We start from the raw sequence: 22,961 nt of genomic DNA on the forward strand, positions 1-22,961 counted from the left end.
GTTGATAAATTCCCCAGTGAGAGTTCTCCGAAACAGCATAAACAAAGGACAACATACTATTTTGGTTTACACACTCATTCTCCTCCACAGAAGAACCACAAATGACAGCCTGCTAAAGGTAGTAACTATGCGCTGAAAACAAAAACATCCAATTTCAACAAAACTTTCTAGTGCCTCGCTGACTTCCTTTGCTATGGTTGATTATCCAGGAGGGGGTATTGGTTGCCGGGGACAGATGAAGATTTGGCTGTTTCAGGGAACGTTTTCTTTTTTTTTTTTGGAGGGGGGCAGGGGGGCTGGAGTAAATGAAAGACAAATGCGAGTAGTGCCCACTCAGCTATTTTCCCAGTCAAGATCAAAGGCACGCCGGACCGGCCGCTCCACAGGAAACTTGAGATGGGTCCTGCCTTTGTTTGCCGTTGCTAGGAGACCTGCGAAAGCCTGAAAGTGTTTGCAGTGGGGTACAACATCAAAACCATTTCCAATATAAATTTTTAAGACAGCCATGTATATGTGTCCTGGGCTTTCAATTTAGGCTACTGAATACACCGAAAACACAACATGTAATGATTAATTCCTCTGTCGGTCATGGAATAATTTTATGGGTATTTATTTAAAAAGAAAGTAAAGTACATATGGACAATTGAACACGTGCAGGGGTTAGAAAACAACCCGTAAATTAAACATTAACACACTCTCCTGCCCAGTGCAGGGACACACAGCATGGCAAAATGCACACAGTGTGGAAACACAACTTAAATATAGTTTGATATATTCATAAGCTCAGGTTTGGCTTCCCAACTAAGCTAATTACAATGCTGTTATCTATTAATGGGCCCCATGATAGTAAGGGTGGCTAGACATGTGTCACAGCGAGCTCATTACATATCATTAGTTCAACACTCCAATAATGTCTACACCTGCTGAGCCGAAGATAATGACTTGGCCCCTGTTATTTGCAGGACTATTGTTTACAAAGCGAAGCACCACCAGGAGGATTGGTCCATAGGCTGCAGAGCCACATGAAAACCGACGAAGGTATACAATAACTTAAGGTGCACACGCTGTTTATTTGTTGTGTGCTACAGTGAATGCAGCGCGGCAGAGAGGAAAAGCCGCTTTCGTCTGGTTTTGAAAAGAACACGGGGATGGTTCTTTTATCGTGAGCCTCTCGTGAATCCAAATTCATACCATTTGTCCACAGGATGCCGTTATACGATTCGGGAAGAGTTGCACAGAAACAAAACGAGTAAAATATGCAATTATCTGTGCATCATTTTTAATGGTGGCTTCCCTCCTCATGACAGATATTCTAGTTTACTTACAGGAGTGGCTCTTGCTCAGCTACTGTTACATAACCACCTATGAATAACCTGACCTCAATAATTCCAGAGGAAAAATAATTAACATTTGAAACCTTGAGATTACCTCATTTAAATACACATGGGACACAAAGCAGTATGGGTTACGACTTGTAAACGTATATATTTATAGATCCAACCACACTGTAGTGCATGGAATCTGTACTGTGGCCAACAGCACACATGAAAAACTGCAATCGCCACAGAAGTGACCTTCCTGTCTGGAACGATGAAGATTAGAATTGTGCTGTGTCTGCCTTGTGTTTTCACTACTTGAGCCAACTGGCACGGTGCTGGCGTCCTCTCCCGGGCTCCCAGTCTGCCGTGATGACAATGGCAACCAGCTACCGCATGGCGTGTAAAAAATTATAAATATATACTCGCAAGCCGAGGGCTGCTTGGAAGACCTGAGCAAAATGCGGCCTAACCGATCAAACGGCCGTGTTAAGAAAGACGTGTTCCTGGCCGGTGCTGTTGCTCACCATTTTGAACTTCTAGGAAATCAGCCTCTTTATGAGTGTCTTGAATACAGTGTGCTTTCAGCGGCTCTAAACGGAGGCTGTTATCTAGTTGGAGAGAAGAAATGAGGCTCCTTGAGGACTCGCAAGTTTGTATCCTCTAAAGGGATGAATTTCCCTCGCACCAACAAGGGCTAGAAATTCTAGTGTGCCACGAGCTTATCGGCTGTGTCCTGCCTTAACCTGCTCTAGTCAGCACTAGTGTGTGTGTGTGTGTGTGTGTGTGTGTGTTGGTGGAGCCTCAGCAGAGAACATGCAGTGTGTGCGGCAGGCAGACAGTGACGGGACAAAACAGCTTCAGCATCTAAACATTTGTTTCACCATTAAAGAAAAAAAAAAAGAAAACACTAGAGGAAAATCCTGCAGTTATTGTCTTCTTCAGCTGAGCGAGACAGAGTCGTCCTCCCCTGTCACCGCAACCAGAGATCCGCCCTCCACGTGACGTCACTGCCTGAACACACCGCAGCCAAATCCGGGCACCAGCAGCCCAAACACACTTTTAATTGGTGTGTGAGAAGCCCCTGCATTAACTGAACATCATGTACTGCGGATTTATGACCGCTGAATACAAAGTCTGCACTTTCCTGACTGAGAGTGATTTTGTTCTTTTGGCTGCCACCTGCCTCTTACTAATACAAACACTTCACTGCGGTTCTCAACACACACTCAGAGTGGCTCTAATTTGCTTGCCAAATATTCCGACTACATTCATGACTTCACCATCGACGGGGAGCCATTCTGTAAAGTTGAATATGAAAGAGAAATGTTTGATTTAATTTTCACTGTTTTGAAAAGCTAATAAAAATGTGAAACCTATTGTTCTTTGGCTGTTATTCTGCGCAAAGTGCCACAACACAATGGATAAATGATCTATGAGAGAATTTATGAATAATGTAGACTTTTAAAGCCATTATCAGAAGTGTGCATTTATAATACGCATGGCAACAGAGTGGGGAAGCTAAATAGATGTGTTGAAAAGTATAAATGGTAAAAATATATGTATCACAACTTCTGGGGCCTACTGAAAAATCAATCAAATGAATTTCAACATGTGATTAAATGATATTTTATTGGTAATTAACACAAACATTTCCATCCCTGTTCACATTTATGGTACAGTTGATAGTTCTTTTGTTGATTCACGTGACTGCTACATATACTACTACAGTTTACAATGAGGTGTTGTGTTTGTTTTGTGATCTCGCAAAAAGCCTCAACAAGTCGGAGTGATAAGTTAGCACAGCAGCCGAGACCCTCCCACCAAACAGTTCACCTCTGTTTTGAGGATGACTGCTGCCTGAACCCTGTCCCCCCACTGAGACAATAAAATGGCTGGGTGACTGTGGGACTGGCAGAAGGGCCCCAACAGTTTATAACTCAAGAGGGGCGCAGCTATACAGCCCGTGCAAAGATAAAGATTTAGTAACGCTAAGAGATTGGAATTCTCTCAGTCTGGGGTCACACGGCCAAAATTACCTTTTTCAGTGCCCTGAGGGGAAAATGAGGAGACCCCTGGACACAAGCCGCAGGACACGGTTACATCCCCTCGGCTCTAGACAAAGGAGTCGTCGCAGTGAATCAGAGGCCTCATCATTCCAGCCAATAATTGCTTACTGGCTTTGTATATGACATGTACTATCTTGAGATAGAAGAATACCCGGTCTCCTGCTTTCACTCCGATGTTTCCCTAATAGAAGTTCACATATCGAGAGAAAGGTTCAACTTATTTATCATAAATGATTGGCTAAGCCGTCGCATAGTTTAATTTACACTATATACACTTAAATTAGACCTAAATTATTTTATATTCTGACATTCAGAGAACAAATCATGCCCATGTGAACAGGTCAGCAATTGCATTTTCCCTCAGCTTCTTTATATATTAAATCTTAATTTGAAGTTTATTCCCACTGAGATGAGGGGAAAAAAACTGTAGGTCCAAAAAACAACACAATAATCATTTGTGAAGTATTTACTATAACTTACAGTTGCAGCTTTTAAAAAGGAGCTAAAGTGAGGAAGATATTTTCACTATAGACCTTCAATAGTAGCTAAAGAAAGGTGAAAAGAGGATTAAAACCATTTAGGCCAACAAATTTTTTTTTTACTATTTTACTTTCTATCTTAACAGATGTCTAAATTAAGAAAACGTATGAAAGTACTCTATAAAATGGCTAATATGCCATATTCTGCTTTATTATTTATTTTTAAAGACACAAAGATGCACACCTCACAAACTTTCAACATGAGCATTATTATTATCTGAGGAGTGACCGGTACATTATGATATAGGAGTAGTCTTGATCTTTTCACACCCTAAGAAAGAACTGTTATTGGAGAGGATTTGCTGTGAGATTCCCTTTTCATTCTAACGGTATTAAAAAGCGTAAAGACCGGGAGACAGAGGAGTGAGGCTGACGTCACAGTCCAAGAGTCACCCGCCGTGTGTTCGGCGTCTCCAAGTAAAGACTTATCTGCAAAGAAGTTTGGACGGACAATGTGGGTGGACAGGGCGTGAAACTACTATCATCATCAGTTCTGAATGAAAAAAAGAAAACATATCTTCCACAAAAAAGGAGGCTCATTCCAATTCAGCTGCGTTGTTAGGACAACGAGAACCATCCCTCAGATGATTAGTTCCACTTCAAAAGAATTTACTTTCCGCAGTGGAAATGTCCCCCTTTTGTGTCCTTACACAGGGTTTTCTCAGCCCAAAAGAAGAATCGTATGTTTAGTCAGCCTGTTTATTATTCCTTCTGTTCACACTACAATTGTATTAAATAAATAGAGTACTACCGACAAAGGCCTATTAGCCCATAAACATGTCGCGGTACACACAAAAAAAGGGCTAAATCACAGTCTCCGCACAAGAATTAAGATACTGGAGATGCTAGTAAAGGCACAAACTGCACTGCTCGGGACATGGTGCCAACTCACCATGTCTCGTCACTGCCATCATGGAACATGCATGTTACGTTGCACATATTTCGTCTTGCTAGGGATTCGCTACGTGGGCTCCAACTGAATTTTGAGAGACGCCGCCCCTTGTGAAACAGCCCTCGTCACTGGTGATGCTGGGAGGCAGCAGGACACGAAGGATGTTCGGGTGAACACGTTTTGCAGGGTGAACGGAGATTGCCTCTGACAAGCGACATGGTCAGTGACACTGTTACATTTGAATAAAAAAAAATTATAAACACATTAGATATTTAAAAATGTGTCAAATTGCACATTTACACATTTCCCTTTTCTACACTCCACTCCAAAATTTAGTGAATTTAAAAAACGGGACTGCGAACAAAAGTGGTAAATAATGTCTATTGCTCGGTGCGAATTACAGTTGTACTAATGTGATTATTAGTGTGTGGTTGAAGCAGCAGATCAAAGAGAGTTACAGCACTTAGCTTGATTGTTAACTCCGACTTCATGAGATTTCGGAGACACGATTTGAATGTAAAACTGGCTCAGATGAAGTTCTGCTGCTCGTTCCAGATAAACAGACATCTCGCCTGCCTCGAAATCCCTAAAGGGGCGGAGAAAAACACGGCGAACACACCTTAAAGTCAGATGAGGGGGAATCAGGATTATTTTTTTCCTTTTTTTGTGGCAGCTGCGACTTCCTGGTTACTTTTTGGGGGGGATTTCTTTCTGCTTTGGGAGGTTTATCTCTGAATTTGAAACCCTGGAATGAGAATATATCTGCAGCCCTTTAGGGAATCCAACCACCTGCATGCAGGTTAAGTAAAGTGTATTTTTATGTATTTAATCATTGCAAAAACAGATTTTTTCAATTAAACTCGCGTCGTCTCACTCTTCACTAGCTCACTCGAGTGTTTTCAGAAAATTCTACATTTCCTCGTTGGCTTAAAAAAAAAATGTGTCAGACCCACTTCAATCATTCCAGTGGTCCATTACAGCACCGGGTTGGATGACTGTATATATTCCAGTATGAATATTGACTGGAAGCGTGCCTGGTTTGGCTCAGGAGTATCCTGCCCTTCATGATTAGTGATGAGCCTCCTTGTGGCCTACAGTATATTAATATGCTCAGCAGAAAGGAGCCTCTTGGCACAGGACACACCAGCAGCAACCCTTTAATGTTGGCAACTGTCAGAGCTTTGATTTCTGATTGATGAGTAAAGTCGGTGCAATAACAGAATGACATGACTGGTCATCTCGCCCTGTTTTGCCAACAACAGGAAAAAATATATCCTTTAATGCTGCAGCCCCTCGGACTGCACCAGTTGCCACATCATCTGGTAAATATATATATATAAATTGCATTCCTTGCAGTTACAAAAGTGCAGAATAAACAGAGTAGATATAACATTTATATACACCCAGCAGGTACAGGAGTCAACAGGTAGGCTTGAATCCACCAGTCAGGATGAAAGAGAGACTTTATCTGTCATGTCACTGACTGAAGTGAAAGATCTCAGGGAGCCGAGGACCTCCCATAAAAACCTGTTTTTTAAAAGTCTAACACAAACTGTGCAAAGTATTCACCAATCAGCAACAACATTAAAACACAAATCTGTTGTTTTTTTATGTGGTGGCTGATCGCTGCATATACTCAGTTGCCAGGTGCTGTTGAGTTGTGTTATACTGAGAGGACCTTTCAATGTGGTCCACCAGGGTAAATTCAATAATCTCACATTAACATTCACAGCAACATTAACTAGAGCCACCAATATGAGCATAGAAATTCACTGGTGACACTTTAACATTCATTAGAAGTCAATTACCATTTAATAAACGAATTTTAAGTATTACTATTACCATACTCCATAGGTGGAGACTGATGTGTAAACAGATCATTGATGATGATACAGGAATAAGCTCCATTGTAATGTTGTGGAATATGTTTTCATGGGAAAAATTATTGTTGACAAATGCTCCACATTAATAAACACTAAAGACGTCCATCTATCTGCTTACAGCTACATTACAGTGCATTATATACTATTAAATGTTTGTATACTACTTGTAAAAACTACAATATTTTAGTGTTAACACTATTAAGTGTTCCATTGTGTTAACATTCACCTAAAGTTGAAGTGTTATCAATGTGTTAGTGGACTCCTTTATATTTATCTCAGTGAGAGTTATGTGCAGTTTTTTTGAAGGATGTGGTATCTTTTGACTGTCCAGCCTGTAAAACACTGTGAAACACCACTACTACAACAATGGTCTTCATAATAACTACAGAGATCCACTCAGCAGCCACTTTATTAGGTACACTTGTACAATCTAATGCAAACAAATGAAACTGCTCTGCCATTTGTGATTCATATTGTGTTTTTGACACGGTCCATTTGGTGTTAATTCACATATATGTTGTAACATTGAGGTCACAACTAGTGTTAGTGTTGAAATGGACTGCAAGGTGAGGATAATATTCTGCTTCTGTCATTTATGGGATTAGGGAGGACCAAAAAAAGAAGAGTATTGTGATCCAGTAAAACACCAGAGTTAATCATGAGCTCTGCGATAAACATATGAATGAATTTACACATTTACAATAGTGTCAATATAAACTGAACACGACAGACTTCGTAAAGACTGAATTTATGGCAGAGCTGAATTAAACAGCTTGTAGGGATGGACCTACAAGTGAGTATTGTCTTCCAGTCCCACTAAATGCTAAAATAGAAGAGAGATACTGAAGTGAGGTTAAAACACATGATCATTTTCAGTTTTTCTCATAAATGAGGGCGAGCTGACTTGGAAAAAAAAGGACTTAACTCAACTGCAACTAATTGCTGCTTTCATCTGTCCTATTAAAAGCAGAATTTTAATCCGAGTAGTTTATTTCTTGTTTTGATAGCTCATCACATGCCACAGCCTTTTAATCAGCACAAAAATGTAAGTGTTGCATATTAATTCAGCACTGAGGGATGAGCTGATATTTGCGCTGCTGATTTCCATCGCAGGACTCCTCCAGGGCCGATCCCACAATGACTGGGCCTAATTGACAACCACTCTGAGGGGACGTGTTGGAGGGGCTAGCTGCTAACTGCTAACGTTTTCAATCCATAGCCACTCAGGTGTGCATGTGTGAGAGGGTGCGAGGAGGTTGTTAAAATGGTGCCGGGGATCAATAGGATGTTGTTGTTAGTGAGAGACCTTTCATGGGAAACATCAGTGAGGTGGAATCACAAGTTGTCATGTGTGATGTTCGTGAAATGTAGCTGGAACGCCTCTACCTCCAGCAGCCTGTATAAACAGTCAGCAGCGACAGCTCAGCTCCCCTGCATTTTTGTGATGAAACAGCTCGGCTGCATGAGGTAATCTCACCCTCACCCAAATGAGATGGTAATGCCTTCACTCAGGGAATTCAGCAACGCACGGCAGCACCTAGAAGGAGGCTGTGCACCTCAAATGGGACTAATAATAGAGCCTCCGTTCTCTTAACTTGCAATCTATATTATACGCTTCAAAAATGAGATCAACTATATGGGTCAGTGGGATTTCTGCGTGGAAAATAGAAACAAAAAAAATAAGAAGGAGAAACCAAAAGAAAATACGCTCTGCTGACAACAGATCTAAGGCAGGCAGCGGCTAATAAGAAAATTATTTGGGCAGAGTAACAGCTCAGAACTTTAATTAACAGAGCTGGTTTTAACTGATTGAAAGGGAATACATGTCCACACTCGTGTGCGCACCAGCCTAATTATTTTTCAACTCCTTGATTGTCTAAATAGGCTTTATAAATAAAAGCACAAGTGACTTGAAATGTTCAAAGGAAATTATTTTAGAAATGGAAAAGATCAAAGAGCAGTCTTTCATAACTTGGGATCTGTGAGCGAGTATACATGGGGACTTCAGTCCAACACACTGATGCTGCTGCTGGAGCCTAGGTTTCATTTTAACTTGGGAGGAACCAGACACGGACACACACGTCCGTGTAAAGATACACACACAGACACACACACACCACCACCACCGACATATGGTTTTCTCAGAGAACAATAAAAGACATTTATAAGCCTCTATCTATGCTGATATGATATATGGTATGATATGAACTGAGATGATATAAGATCTGAGATATGATAACTGATCTGAGATGATATATGATATGGCACGACTGAAGGATGGATTTACAACTGTAAGGCCTGTTTCATTACAGAGCTGATTTATAAAATGTGTTTAGATAATTGTGTCAGTGACGCCACGTTGCCTCTGGCATCTTGTTCACATGTGTGTATTACCAACATTCCACGCTGCCTCCTGATCTGTTGACTGTGTCTTTTTCATGCAAGTGGCTGGTATCTTTATTTAATGTGTTGATAAAGCAACTAAATGTAAAATATTTTTTTTAAATGCATAAAAAAGGCACATTTTGTTACTTACAGTGCAGCTGTGTGGTAATAAACTGGAGCAGGGGTGCAGTCTGTTTTTCTTTCTTTCTCTCGGGTCCTTGGCATTATTCATGGCCCCTCAGACGTGGAATATTCTGAATTTAGTTAATGTACAGAGTATAGTTAATTATGTATTTCATAATAATAATAACAGCAGTCAAATACAGTACATGCATAGTTTTAAGTGATTCATTTATTCATTATGCTAATGCACCTAAAGGTTCCAGATATTACACAATTGAAAAAAAACTAATAGACTCTCTGTGTCTGCAGTGAAACTTTTCCAGTAATCAGATCTAGTTTGGGTATTGACCTGATATCTGTCAAAGCAGCGCAGAGATTCTGTGTTTATTATCCTGAAGGCTTTGCATTTCCAAGGGAATTGTTCTTTTTTGGTTTCAGATTAATAATTCCGAGACACACCCCAGTTCCACAGATGTGTTGCGTAATTTGGTCAATTACATAACCAAAGGGATACAATGACATTTGCAACAGCAGCCGATGTGACGGATACTGGTGCAGAGTGCTAATTAACTCAGTATTCCACATTAAATATGGACTTGGAGAAACTACGAGAAACCCTCCGCTGTTGCATGGGAGACTGATTTTTGATCCCCTGTCTCTTCCAGATACCTAGAACACAGGATTGTTCCCTGTGGCCTGAAATAGATGCAGTCAGATCTGCCTTGTTGTACTTTTTGAAAGTCATCAGTAGAAACTTAACCGGTATAAGTCACCAGTGATCCGGGCAAAATACTGATCCTGGGACAAGATCGCTGTTGCAGGTTTGCTAAATGTGCTCTCACACACACACCTACGAAGACACATGCACACACAGAGAACATCTCATTACCATATCATAGTATACGTCCAATACGAGGTTAGGCCGCCTTATTGATCATCAAAAAGATCAAAGGACAGTACGTCACTCTCTCTTTGCTGCTTTTAAATCCGTTACCTGGGCTCCTCAAAGCAGCAACAGCAGCTAATTACTCTCTCTCATGCCCCTTGTGGCTCCTTTAGTCTGTGGCTGATGATAAACTACGTCCATCGATAGTCCTTTAACTACAGAGAGAGTTAAATGACACACTGGTCTGTTTGGATTGCTTTATTGACGCCGGTATACAAATAAAGCAGAAGTAGGTTACCCATTTCCTTACGCTGCCGGCGTGCCATGAGCGTGCTGCTGTCTGTCTCGTGCACTTTGGGGTCAACACCACACCAAATCACATTTGTCCTCTCCATTAATGTCACAGCCTTAAAGCAACATATCATCACAGTGCGGAGCTCGGTCGAACTGTAATTGAAAAGGCCCAAGGGGAATTCCTGGGTTGTGTGTGTGTGTGTGGGGGCCCCCCCCTAGCCCCCGCCACCCTGCATCCATCATTGTAGAGTTGGGCCCTGGGGTCTTCTTGTAACGCTGAAGGTTAACAGTGAGATCGCCGTGAGTCCTCGCTCACAGCTTTCGCAAATGTGGCCCCCGTGGACCTCCAGCACGGCTACGAGCACTGGGCAGAAAACTACATACAGCATCATGTCAAGTACATATTAATTTGACGGCCACATACCAAGGAGTGCAAGCTTGAGCACGTCAACACATCCGTGTTCAGTGAATGGATCCACTTCAATAGGGATGTGATCAGAAACAGAATCCTTCCTTCAGATGTGGAGTTCACAGGCTTGATTACACAGCCGCCTTGCAATGCATACTGCAACAGATAAAATTAAACACTCGCGATTACTCAGTGCTTTGAAACAGCCTGGACCGTGATCAATCTGATCCCTTTTTTAAGTTCAACCTCAAACGGCAGAGATTTGAGAAATCATGCAAAAAGTATTCAAACGCTGTATCTCACAACAGAACTGAAACGTTGCTAATGAAATGTGATAGTTTTGAGAGACAGCAAAGACAACAGGCACTCGGGGTCTCTTTGCACTGTTTTTTGTCAAATCTAAGGCATTGTGCTCTTTAGGTGTCGTGATCAAAGCCGTTTTTAACATTTTCTAACAAACGCTTCAAATGCATTCTGTAAAATGTGAATCATTAAGCCCAGGCTGTAAATTGTAACTGATCATTTCTCAACAACATACTGTAAAACTGTTAAGAGGCACGGTCGAAGATAACGGCATCAATTCCTGCTCCAATGTGCAGATTTAAGAATATTCATCTGGCTCTTCACATACATGAAAGCTATCAGCTGCCCTTGCCAGCAAGTGGAGGACATTAAGGCTCAGCCCGGTTGATCTCTGATGACAGAGGTCTGGAGGAGGGATTAGAAGCAAGGGGACCAAAGTTATGGTCATTCCCTTAAAAGGGTGGCATTGCATCTCATAGGCCTGGAGCTTGCAGGATTTGAAAGATCTTCAAAGGTCCGCTCACCCCATACAACCTTTAACTCCCAAAAAACCTTGGAAGTATGAATTTTGAAAGATGTGGACTTTTAAATATTATTTATTTTGCTTTTGCATCGTGACAGGCCCACAACAAATACCGCACGCCGTATCTGAGAAACTTTTGCTTTCAGATTGTTATTTATTCTGCACATGAGATAATCATTGTCAGTCATGTGGTTACCTCCTGAGCTTACCAGCTCATAGGAGACCATTAAAGTCTCCATGATATCTCAGAAACTGGCTCATCAGAAACTGTCAAAAATATCTGTTATGTAAGGCATGGATAATAAATGAAAAAAAAAAAAGACATCTTTTTATGAACCATCCACAGGGGCAAATTGCAATTCATCAAAAGACAAATATGCATTAGATATGAGGATAGGCGGGGCATTTCTCTATCCTGCTGGATATCGGCTGTTCAGCGTTACTTGGGTTTTGGCAAATTCTGCAACAATAGTCGGAGAGCTGAGTGTTCCAGGGCTTACGTTGACAGGGGAGCTACTGTTGGTAAGAGTGAATAGGAGCCTGGTTTAATAAGCCCTGGTACAGGCCGGACTACACAGAGAAATGCAGTGCAGATGAAGATGGGGGGGAAAAATCTAACGGATCATTCTGGTTAAATCATGAGAGCACAGCGCTGCATGGGACCACGTTCCTGTTCACCATTTAATGGTTTGTAAACACACCAAACATGTGCATATAATTACAACGATTGCATTGTCTTACATAAGAGCCCTGCTTCTGATGGTGTGTTTTAAAAGCTTATTAATTGTCAGGCTGTCAAATTAACACAGGCTTAGACATGAAACAGATTGCATTACTAATGTTTCGCTGAAAGAAACAAGTGACAAGAGGTACATGTTCATTTCACTGCACGGTTTCATCTTATTGAGAGTCGTATTATATAGTGTTCAATCTTTTACTTTAAAAATCAATCCGTCTTCATTGTTACAAATGCCCTCATGACGCATTGTTGGAATCGATGGCGCCTGGATACCACAGCCCCTCTGTAGCTGCCATTCTCCAACATGGAAAGCATTTATATACATCCAGGTTTACCATGAGGGGTTGCAATTCTCCACGGAGAGAGGGGCAGTGTGCAGAAGAAAGCGGATATTTGAGTCAAGGTCCATGCGTGTCTGGAGGAGAATCTGGCAGAGCACACCTACTTACCATGGGACTACACTGCAGAGATTAGGTGATCATCATGACAGGGCCAGAGTGGGTGATGATAGCCAGGAGCTGCAGGGATAGAAGTAGATGAGACAGAGAAACAAAAGGACATGGTAAAAAAAAAAAAATGCTAGGGGGGCAGAGGGTGGATGAAAAAAGACAGCGAGTATGGGAGGAACAGCGCCACTGGCTTGACCTGGGGAAATTTGGGGGTAAAAAGCCAGCTATCCAATTAAAATCACACTTGGTCAGTGGGAGTCGACGCTGACGCAGCCTCGCCAGCGTGAGTCCGGTGCTTAAACCTTACTTGGAGAAGTATGGGAGGTGCACAGTGTAAGTTACGCAAGATGTCATACATGGTTATGATGATGCATAAAACCAAAGACCCGGTGTGACAAAGCAGCCCACCCCCTGGTACACAGCTGGGGCTCAACCCAAGTATGGCATAACAGCGACCCGGGGGGAGGCTGAGATGGCAATTCACTGGATCCCAAGGTGAAATGGATGTATTTACATTAAGCTTTTGTATACTCGCTAACATACCCCGTCCAAAATGGTGCCTGCGCTTGTTGCTAGGCAGAGAGCCCAAGAGTAAAGATGGCGGCGGACAAGTGGCAAACTGGGAAGCGGAGGGCTAATCAGTTGTGATTACTGGGGGGAAGGGTGTGGCAGGGTTCAACGATGATGGAATATTACCACAGCTTGGTCAGAGTACACGACAAGACGGCTACACGCTGTGGTTGGACAAATTCAGCGTTTAGGTCGCTCCTTTGCCTTTTTACACGTCCTCGAACAAGAAATGGGAACAAAACAGTTTTCTAAACGCACGGAGCCCGATAATAACGTTTGATTACCTCTATTGTGTTTTACAGAAAGATTTATTTTTAGGAACAGAGGAGAAAGGGCAGAATTTGAGAGTTTAGATGTGATAGTTGAGTTTGGATGAGATTTAGAAAGAAACAGAATATTTTGAGATTGCTTTAAAAAAAACATTGATACCACAGTGGCTCCGAAAGCATTTGATGTAAGCTATTGATAAGGTTGCAAACACAGAAGAAAGCGATCTAATGAATTTCAGTCCTAGCATCATTAAAGTGCACAGATCAAAGCCAAAGCACTTCACCTCAATTTACTTGAAGAAAGAAACACTTCACAGCTGAAACATCTGACATCAACCATGTTAAATGATCCATCTTGGACCTCATGATACTACTTACCAACTAAATGTTCACGAAAATTATTGTCTCCAACAATCTGATACAGCAGCGCAATTTTCCGGTACACCCTCACCACTCATTAGGGAAAAAATAAATACAAATGAAAACAGTTTAAACTACTCGAACGATACAGTTCGAGCCGGCCGTTGTCAAAATTGAAACCAAGGTACCGAAACTTGCAGTTGATTTTCAGTAAGATGCCAAATGGAGAGATGAAAATGAAAATGATCTGCGGTCAAACTCAGGAGGGATTTGCAAAAATGCCTCATCCAAAATATCTGGCTCTCCCAAAAGACGCGTACCCATGAGGATCATGTGAAACATAGATTAAGCAGCAAAAACAAGTTTATCACAGCTTTGCACCATCTCGAGAACAATTACACTGTCGGCACATAAAACATAGTCGCACACTTTCAATGCTTCACTTAGAAATATGAAAGAGTTGATACCGCGTTTCTATTTTCTTTATAAATGGCGACAAAACAAAAATAATTCAAGCTGCTTTGTAGAACTATATCACATAAAAACAAAGCGTTCTCCACTTTTGCAGATCCCAAAATGTATTATTACGTTTGGAGGGAAAACGTCTGGTCCAAGACATATTTTAATGGGTGTCCAGACAACTGTCCCTCCATCAAACCTTTAATCTGAAATAAAGAAAGAGCCTTATTATCACCGGGAGCATACATTTCAAAGACATGTAAAATTAGTGCACCTTTGGCCTGATCTCCATTTGATATGAAGAAATTTGATATATATATAATGACAGACATCATTTGCATGTTTAATGGTATAAAATGCTGACCCATACATACAGGTACAAAGTGTAAAGCTTTGCTAGAGGCAGTGGAACAGAGGGTTTTTTCCCCCCCCATTACCTTATTCATCATAATTGTGACCTCCACGATAATCAAGCTGCTGCAGTGAACTTTCCTGAGCGGGATGAGGACAGATACTCGCTGTTTACATCTTTTTAAATGCCTCATTAACTGTGCTCCAACCTGGTCACCGTGTTTCCTTTCAAGCAATGCAAACTAAGAATGACGATAATAACTCACTACAGATGAGTTTAGCCTTTGCACCAGGCTTAGTGGAGGAACTGAAATCAAGCTCTGCCCGAGACAGAGGCCGGCTTCACAAAGAAATGTCCTCAGTTCATTTCTCTGCAATAATGAGACACTTGGTGAAATTTACAGACTGAGAAAAAGCAAAACAGGGCGACATCAGCAAATGTGTCATCAAAAGGTAACTCGGGTAAATGAAGCAAGCATTTTAGTATTATCGCTGTGTGCATCCAAATAAAGAAAACCAACACGAGTTTTTAAAGTTTTTCCAAATGATTTTCAACAATTTTTCAAAAGAAATATAACGACGCATTGATCTCAGACAAGTGTTGTGCTTCTAACGGAGAAATCCAGCAATTATATTAATTCTTACTTAAGGTGAGGAGCTAAATTAAATACTTCACATTGTAAATCAAAGTTGATGAGTTTGTAATAGAATTACATTTTATAATCATGTGAATAATAATGGACTGTTGAGTTATTATTTGGACAATACAGTATTTTGAGGATAATTTGGTCACACTTTGCAGATTTCTTACTTGGAGGAAGTGATGGAAAGTGAAAATGTGCAAAATAAAACATGGAAAATTATAAGATAACATCTGCAGAGGACATGGAGGAGGAAAAAATAAATAACTACAAGGATATTGATAAATAGCAGAAAGAATTGCGCGTGATCTTGCGGCACATATAGGTTTCACCTGCAGCCCCCCCTCCCAAAAAAACAAACAAAAAACGCACGCGCTCATAGCGCAGGGGAAGAACCAAAACCTGAGAGGACCTTTGTTGTCATCATCACATTTTTAAGAGATTAAGAATATTCAAAAATAGGAATCTACAAACATGGCGTATATACTGGCTACTGGAATTATATAATTTGGGGAAAAAAAATGGAGAAAGGTTTGAGAGTTCACTATAAAATGCATTGATTGGTTTTAACCACACACGCTTGATCAAAGAGAATATAGACACTTTAATAAAATATAGAATACATAATTAATTTTACAGTAGGCTTATGTACAGTTGGACTGTATGCTAATGAATGATTTTTAACAGGAACACTGGTTTATGCTCTTACTTTGCACGGGATTGGGAACTATACATATAATAAAACAAGAATGTTTAATGAAAGGAGGCATAAAGTGGAATTTATATCAAATAAAAAACCCACTGAGCCTCGCAGTATTTTTAATTACAGACAATATCACGCGTCAGGCCCAGGACGCTGGACTCCATAGTGTAACGAGAGGAAAGAGCTTCCCCAAGTTTATTTCAGCTTTCCACACACATAAAGACATGAGTAATGTTTCTATACTTCCCCACGTACAGTACAGCTAGTTTACATTCAACAGAGAGCCCCCACACTCAGGGTTACATTCAGCAACACGTCTCCCATTCCACCTCCCAGTATAAGTTCAGGCAGGTTTTCCATTAAATCCTTTGTCATTTTTTTGAAAAATATCACTCAAGATAGATAGATTTAATACTTAATGCAACACAGCGAACAATTACGCACGTTGTAAAAGTTCCTATAAGCCACTGGGGGGGGGTGTAAGCTACAGGGCACAAGCCACACTCCAACCAGACAGGCCTCACGACAACAAGCAAAGCTCGCCACATTTCAATATGATGACTCAGGACGTGTCACAGGATATTTGATACAACGGTCACACAGATACAGAGGGACAGAGAAACAGCTGGAACGGTCAGGTTATAACATGGATTAAAAAATAGTGTGGTTCGTCCACATGTGTCCCGACAGGGGCTCAGAGAGACGGGATGTTGTTGCACTGCTTCGGTGGGAAGGAGTCCACGCCGCTGTGACATGTGTACCATCCATTGACAATACTCTTCTGGAAGGGAGAGGTGGAGGGGAAAGTCCTGGGGTTCTGCGCAAAAGTGTGCGCCGTCTGTCCGCAGGGGTACTGGGAGGACTGGGACCTGTAGCTGCCCCTCTGCAGCAGCAGAGGATCCAGCAGGGGCTGTGACCTGTGCGTGGAGTAGTCAAAACTGCTGTCAAACGTGTGATGGAAACGTGACCTCGGGGTCGACTGGTCTCGACTCTCCGGGGACATGGGGACGTCTTGGGTGGAGGATGGGGGGTGACAGGGGCTGATCTGCGCTCCGTCCGGGACGCGGGTGGACACGGCCTCCGCGTCACCGGGACTCGCGTCTTCGCCTTTGGCCTTGATGGAGTGGAGCTTCATGTGCTTGCGCAGGGAGCTCGGGTGGGTGTAGCACTTGTCGCAGCCCCTGACCTTGCAAATGTAGGGCTTATCGCTGGAGTGCACGTGAGAGTGCTTCTTTCGGTCGCTGCTGTTCGCAAACCTCCGGCTGCAGCCCTCGAACTCACATTTAAAAGGTTTTTCACCTAAACGTGCAAAGAGAGAAATGACGACGGGTTACGGATATGCTCACAGGCCCGTGCAATGCTCTCCATGTTCTTATAGCAGGCCTGTGTCAGCCCTGTGACACGGTTGAGTAACAATGCATGAAAATGTACACTACATCCCCCAAATAATGCACTTGCATGCTTCACTGCACTCTGTAAAATAACTGTGTCATCTCCATCTTTCAATCTGTGACTCTGCAAACACTGAGCAGGCTTCATCAGGCCACCTCAGCCATTTCTAAAACTGTTTAAAACACAATTTCTTGCATTAAATTGTTATGTTTGTGCAAAATAAAAGTACGAGTCATTCAAATACTGAGTTCACATGAGTTGCTGAAACTTTGCTGCAGCCCTGATCGCAACAAGTGACTCTATCTGCAGACTGAACCAACGAGGCTGCAGCCACAGTTGAACATGCATCAAGATTATGATGAAGCTGCCACAGCAAATGCAAAGATTTGTTTGAATGCAGTTGACCTGCAAGGAGTGAATTATGACCATCACGATGCTAATTGATCTTCTGGCACACACACACACACAAACTGCCTACAGCTGCGCGTCTTTCCCTCTCTCTCACACACACACACACACACTCGATCAGTAAAAGCGTGGCACATAAATAAAACTTTAATAGTGTCTATTAAATAATCTTTTACAGGCCTGCGTGTTAATGGATGTCAGTGTTTCAGAATAAATAAAAAAAAAACGTTCATAAATGTTTTTTCTGACATAAATTATGTCTAATTAACACACTACGCATGTGCAGTTGTGAAATAACATGTCATTAATTGTTCCTTCTCCGTCTCTGTTCTCGCTGAATTCATTAGTAAAACAATTTACACCACAAGCAAATGGTGGCGCCTGATGAATATAATTTTATCGTGCAGGCCTTTTTTTATTTCTGAGGACCACTCACTTCATTTGATAATTAGGTTTTTTAATTTCAGTGTGTGCAAGGCAGCAGGAGAGATCAGGTTTCTCCTCCAAACCTTTGAGGTGTGTGAAAAACTAAAAGAAAACTGCACAGTAAATACATATTATCATTTACTTATATCAGTGATGCACAGAGGGGGAGCCTAAATAAAATCACAATCTTATGCCATATTTTGACATGACATAAGTTTACACTGCTTCCTGACAAGTATGCTAACAGGCTATCATAAGATATGATAATGCCATAAATAAATTATCCCCATGGAATGTGACTCATTTTTATTTACACTGATGATCGTTTCCCTTCGCTGACTCTGGCCAACACATTTGTATTTATTTCCTGCCACAGGCCCACATCAGTGTGGTGTGCTCTGCTGCAGTGCTGCTGAGCACATGCAGGGGATGAGTCCCTGGGAGGCACATGCAGCGTAACGGCTACGTCACAGCTCTCCGGTGTCCCGGGATTTATTTAATAATTTCACTGAATGAAGTGGGAGAGGCACCCAAACCTCCAGGCCTGCTCACTGAAGTGGCTCCCTACTCTGCTGCTCAGCTGTTGTTCCTGCACGAAACCTCACAATGGGTTTCTCTCCTGCAAAACCAGATAAATAACAGAGAGCAGGGGGAGGCAACATTTATCATAATAATAAAAAAAAGAAGGCGTATAAAACCAGCGCCATGTAATTATAATATTAATAATTTTGCTCAAATATAAGAATGAATTATTTAATTAAAATAAAATAAAAAATACACTCTGTTAGGCTACTGCAACATGGATAATATTAATGAAAGCGTTAAAATGCTGACCACATTAGAACAAGTCGTTATTATCATTGCAGTGTTGTTATTTATTATTGTTATTATTATGATGAGGATTAACTGACCTGTGTGGGTCCTCTTGTGGATCTTTAAATTCTCTGATCTTGCAAACACTTTCTCGCAGCCGTGAAAGGGGCACGGGAAGGGCTTTTCCCCTGTGTGCACTCTGACGTGGTTCACCAGCTTGTATTTGGCTTTGAAAGGCTTCCTGTCCCGCGCACAGTTCTCCCACTGACACACATACTCGGCGTGCTCGGGTCCTCCGACGTGCTCCACTGTCACATGGGTGACAAGTTCATACATGGTCCCGAAGGCTCTGGAGCAAGGCAGCTTCCCGGCCCCCTCATGGCCGTCACACCACTTGCACACCAGCTCGTGCTTCACTGTTTGCTTGGAGCACCTGAGGAACGCGTCGCCTCCTCCATGCTGGATGGCCATGTTCAGGGGCTTGTACAGACCCAGGAACTGGCTGACGAGCTGCTGCTGCTGGCTGCTTCCCTTGGGGCTGATGCCTTGCCCATAGGGATGAGTCCGGGTGAGGAGGTCGCCAGGTAGACCCAGCATCATCTGGCTGCCGAGGTCTCGAGGTGCGTCCGTGGAGGCGTGGGCCTGCTCCTGGTAAAAAAAAGCATGGCTCCTGTTGTCTCTGCAGCCATGGAAGTCGCGATACCTTCCAATCCCGCCATGTTGGTTAGCTCTTGATGCCAGTTGATCAGTGACGGGTGGCATGCCGGCTCCAGAAAAATTGGCTCCAATGAGAATGCCCCGAGGGCTGTGCTCTAACCGGTGGCTGGGGTATCCAGAGTCTGAAAAATTGGGCACCGAATGGTCAACATATGCACTGGACCTCGTCTCGGGGTAGTCTCGCAAATTGTGCGAGGGGCAGAGTTTTAAGGAACTGCCAGTGGGGTGTCCCATGCGCTCCCCTGCCAAAGGTGGCAGCACCACGCTGGGTTCAGTATTGCTCTCCCCGGGGTTGACGCAGGAGAGAGGGCAGCCACCAAACCTCTGAAGGCTTGACATGTTATGTTGTGAGTGTGGCTATGAGTTTGCAAAATCAACCAATTCAGGATGCACCTAGAAATGCTCTCTCCATTTCCCCCCCTTGTTGTAAGCTACATCATCTGCATGTGAAATTCTTGGCCGTGAACTTCGCAGAAGTAGGAACCAGACTCGGTTTCGTTAAAGTTGATGTGAGTCCCATGCCGTTCACTTTGCCCTCTTGATTTGTGGCAATAACCGTGGTAGTAAAAATGCTTCGAAACAGGCCATGGTGCAATATAAAAGCACAGCAGGCAAACCTGCTTTTAAAAGGGGAGCTTTGGGATTGGTTGGAATGCGCTGTGATTGACAGGCGCTGGGTTTGTTTTAAAAGGGACACGCAGGCGTTCACCGCACGACTCCGTTTTCAAATATCGCAGAGAAAATGCTTTGAAACGTGCCGCGATGGTCCCAAATATCGCTGCCTCTTTAACTCCAGGCGCCCGCTCGTGAGTCCCCGTCTCCAAAACCTCGGAAAAAGGCGCACGTTAATGCGTAAAATGGCACTAATCACCTGATGCAAGTCCAGCGATTCAAATGCAGACATGAGCAAAATACGAGACAATCACGGCCCCGTCCACCGTCTTTGATTTCAGGGGAAATCTCGCCAAAGCAAATGTCCCACTCCTGCCCTGCAAGAATAATAGAGAGACTGGTCACTGCGTGTCCAGGCCAATTATTGTCAAGACGAGCATTTTGAGAGGAGTGGCACGTTTGAAAACACTCAGAGTCACATGAAACTAATTCTAACGATTAAATCAGTGATCTGAAAATATTTCAAACACGTTTGTGCTGCATGATCACAAAATATAACATTACATTTTTTAATGAAATGCAGGTAACTGAGCTCCCATGAGAGTTTTGTGTTACATTTGGAAATATATAATTTGCATAAAGGTAAAAAACTTTTACCTAGGCCTCACGTCCCAGATAAAAAAAAAATTAAACCTTATAGCAACAAGTAGTCTGGTTCCACAGGCCCGGACCACCAGAATTTCACAATCATCTGACTGGGGGAGAAAAAAAAGTTCTTTCAGACACACATTTCCCAGCAGTGTCATCGGGGAGTACTACAGAACAGGATGTACTATTTTACCTTTGAGCCCCAATGTGAACCATTTCTATACATAACCTCCTCTTTCGCATTAAGCTTAAATAAATTAATAATCATCAAAAGTGCCCCATGCGTCTTGCAGGATTGCACGGGTGTAAAAAGAAGAAAAAAATGTGGTTACGTAAAATGGAAATTATGAAACGTGACAAACGGCAGTGGATTGGCTCCACTGTTCCTAGGAAACTCGGATAAACTTTCTTACTTTGGGGTGCTGTGAGGACAGCAGCTCCGAGCTCTGCATGCGCGCTGCTCCAGTAGCGCAGCGCATATTTCTGCACGTCCCCTCCTCGTCCTGACATGGCTCTGCTTCTTCCAGCGCACTCATTCTCCCACCAAGAGGCACTTTGGCTAATTCATTTATCTGTTGCCTTTATTTCAATCGACAAAAAAAAAACGTGGCACGGGCCCCGCACTGCAGCTTATAGGTTTAAGGTGAAACCCTCTGTTTTTTCCCCAAAGACTGTAGCAGGCGTAATTTTCAACTTTTTCTTTAAAAAAAAAAAAAAAGCAGGGGGAGGAAAGAAATAATCCTTTTGCACATTGTTATGCTGACGTCACCTGCAGTGGATCCTGGGCTGAGACAAAGCATGGGGCCCACTTGACATTAAGTGCCGCAAAATAGCAGACAGGCCCAGAACCGGCCTAATTCTGTCATGATTGTAATGGACGCTCATGTTTGTCAACCTTTAACCCGATGCATTTCCGCAAATGATTGAGGGCTGAAGGCCAATAAAGTGAAAGTTTCCAATCTGTCATTCAGGGACTATAAAGGACTGACAGGGCTGCGGTACAACTGATCCCAGGTTCTCCTTTCAGGCAGAAATAATGGCAGCACTGCACTTTTATTGGTTCACATCAATTGTATTAGGCTGTTTGGACTCATATTTACAATAACAGAGCCACTGCCTGTGCAGTAGAGGCTTATTTGATAACTAACTTTACACTGTAATATTCTGCATTAAACTGCTAAAGACTGAGGTCATTTAATTGCTAAATAAATAATAAAATTAAATTGCAAATGGTCCTTGAGGTGGTCATAACTTAATGGGCCTTTAGCGTAATGAGTACTTTCCCATAAAATACTATTTTATTTGTTTCTCTGCAATACGTTATGTAGGTAATAATAACTAAATATATTCTAATTGAGTGTAGGTAATAGATCAGTGCATTGATGTGTATATTATTTACGAAATAAGTTGAACAAAGTAGTAATTTCTTTCGATTAATGTTGGAGGAATAAGGTTAGCTTCAGCGATAAAAATAACAATACAATTATTAACGTAATAGCAAAGACATGCAAATATAGCCCAGTGCTGCGAGTATTTGTTACTCAGATCAGGGTTTTGTCGTTTTGCTGTAATGTTTTTCCACAATCATCATAATTTGGAAAAATATGCCAAATACGTGACAATGTAGCATTTTCAATTTGGAAATGTGGACGGTGGTGCTTGTCCAACTTCAGTTTTAATATCTACGTTGTGACACATGGTAGCTAGTTAACATGTGCAGTCCCTTCAAACCCTCCAGCTTTACGAGTCTGGTCATTTTATGTTGGTTGTTTGACAGGTCAG

General features: G+C 42.2%; 1 protein-coding gene and 1 long non-coding RNA gene across 4 annotated transcripts in view; both read right to left on the reverse strand.

Moving 5' to 3' along the window:
• LOC118112562 overlaps positions 1–22,961 on the reverse strand; it is a 79,527-nt gene that overhangs the window by 6,739 nt on the left and 49,827 nt on the right. For all 3 annotated transcript variants that reach the window (XR_004697242.2, XR_004697244.1, XR_004697243.2), the window contains 3 exons: positions 12,811–12,879; positions 10,812–10,952; positions 9,236–9,338 (listed from right to left, as the gene is read on the reverse strand). This is a non-coding gene — a long non-coding RNA (uncharacterized LOC118112562). The remainder of the gene's footprint in view (positions 1–9,235; positions 9,339–10,811; positions 10,953–12,810; positions 12,880–22,961) is intronic.
• zic6 (zic family member 6) lies at positions 16,045–20,890 on the reverse strand. The gene is made up of 2 exons (XM_035161958.2): positions 19,301–20,890; positions 16,045–17,462 (listed from the first exon to the last, which is right to left on the reverse strand). The coding sequence occupies exons 1-2, from the start codon at positions 20,256–20,258 to the stop codon at positions 16,858–16,860; spliced, it is 1,563 nt and encodes a 520-aa protein (XP_035017849.1). The 5' UTR covers positions 20,259–20,890; the 3' UTR covers positions 16,045–16,857.

Source organism: Hippoglossus stenolepis, chromosome 7 (genome assembly GCF_022539355.2).
Source record: "Hippoglossus stenolepis isolate QCI-W04-F060 chromosome 7, HSTE1.2, whole genome shotgun sequence".
NCBI lineage: Eukaryota > Metazoa > Chordata > Actinopteri > Pleuronectiformes > Pleuronectidae > Hippoglossus > Hippoglossus stenolepis.

Bases quoted from the DNA above. Each gene is read 5' to 3' on its own strand.
- zic6 (XM_035161958.2), bottom strand. From the start codon at position 20,258: ATGTCAAGCCTTCAGAGGTTTGGTGGCTGCCCTCTCTCCTGCGTCAAC. The intron at 17,463-19,300 runs GTCAGTTAATCC...TTGCACGTTTAG, and splicing joins CCACAAGAGGACCCACACAG to GTGAAAAACCTTTTAAATGT.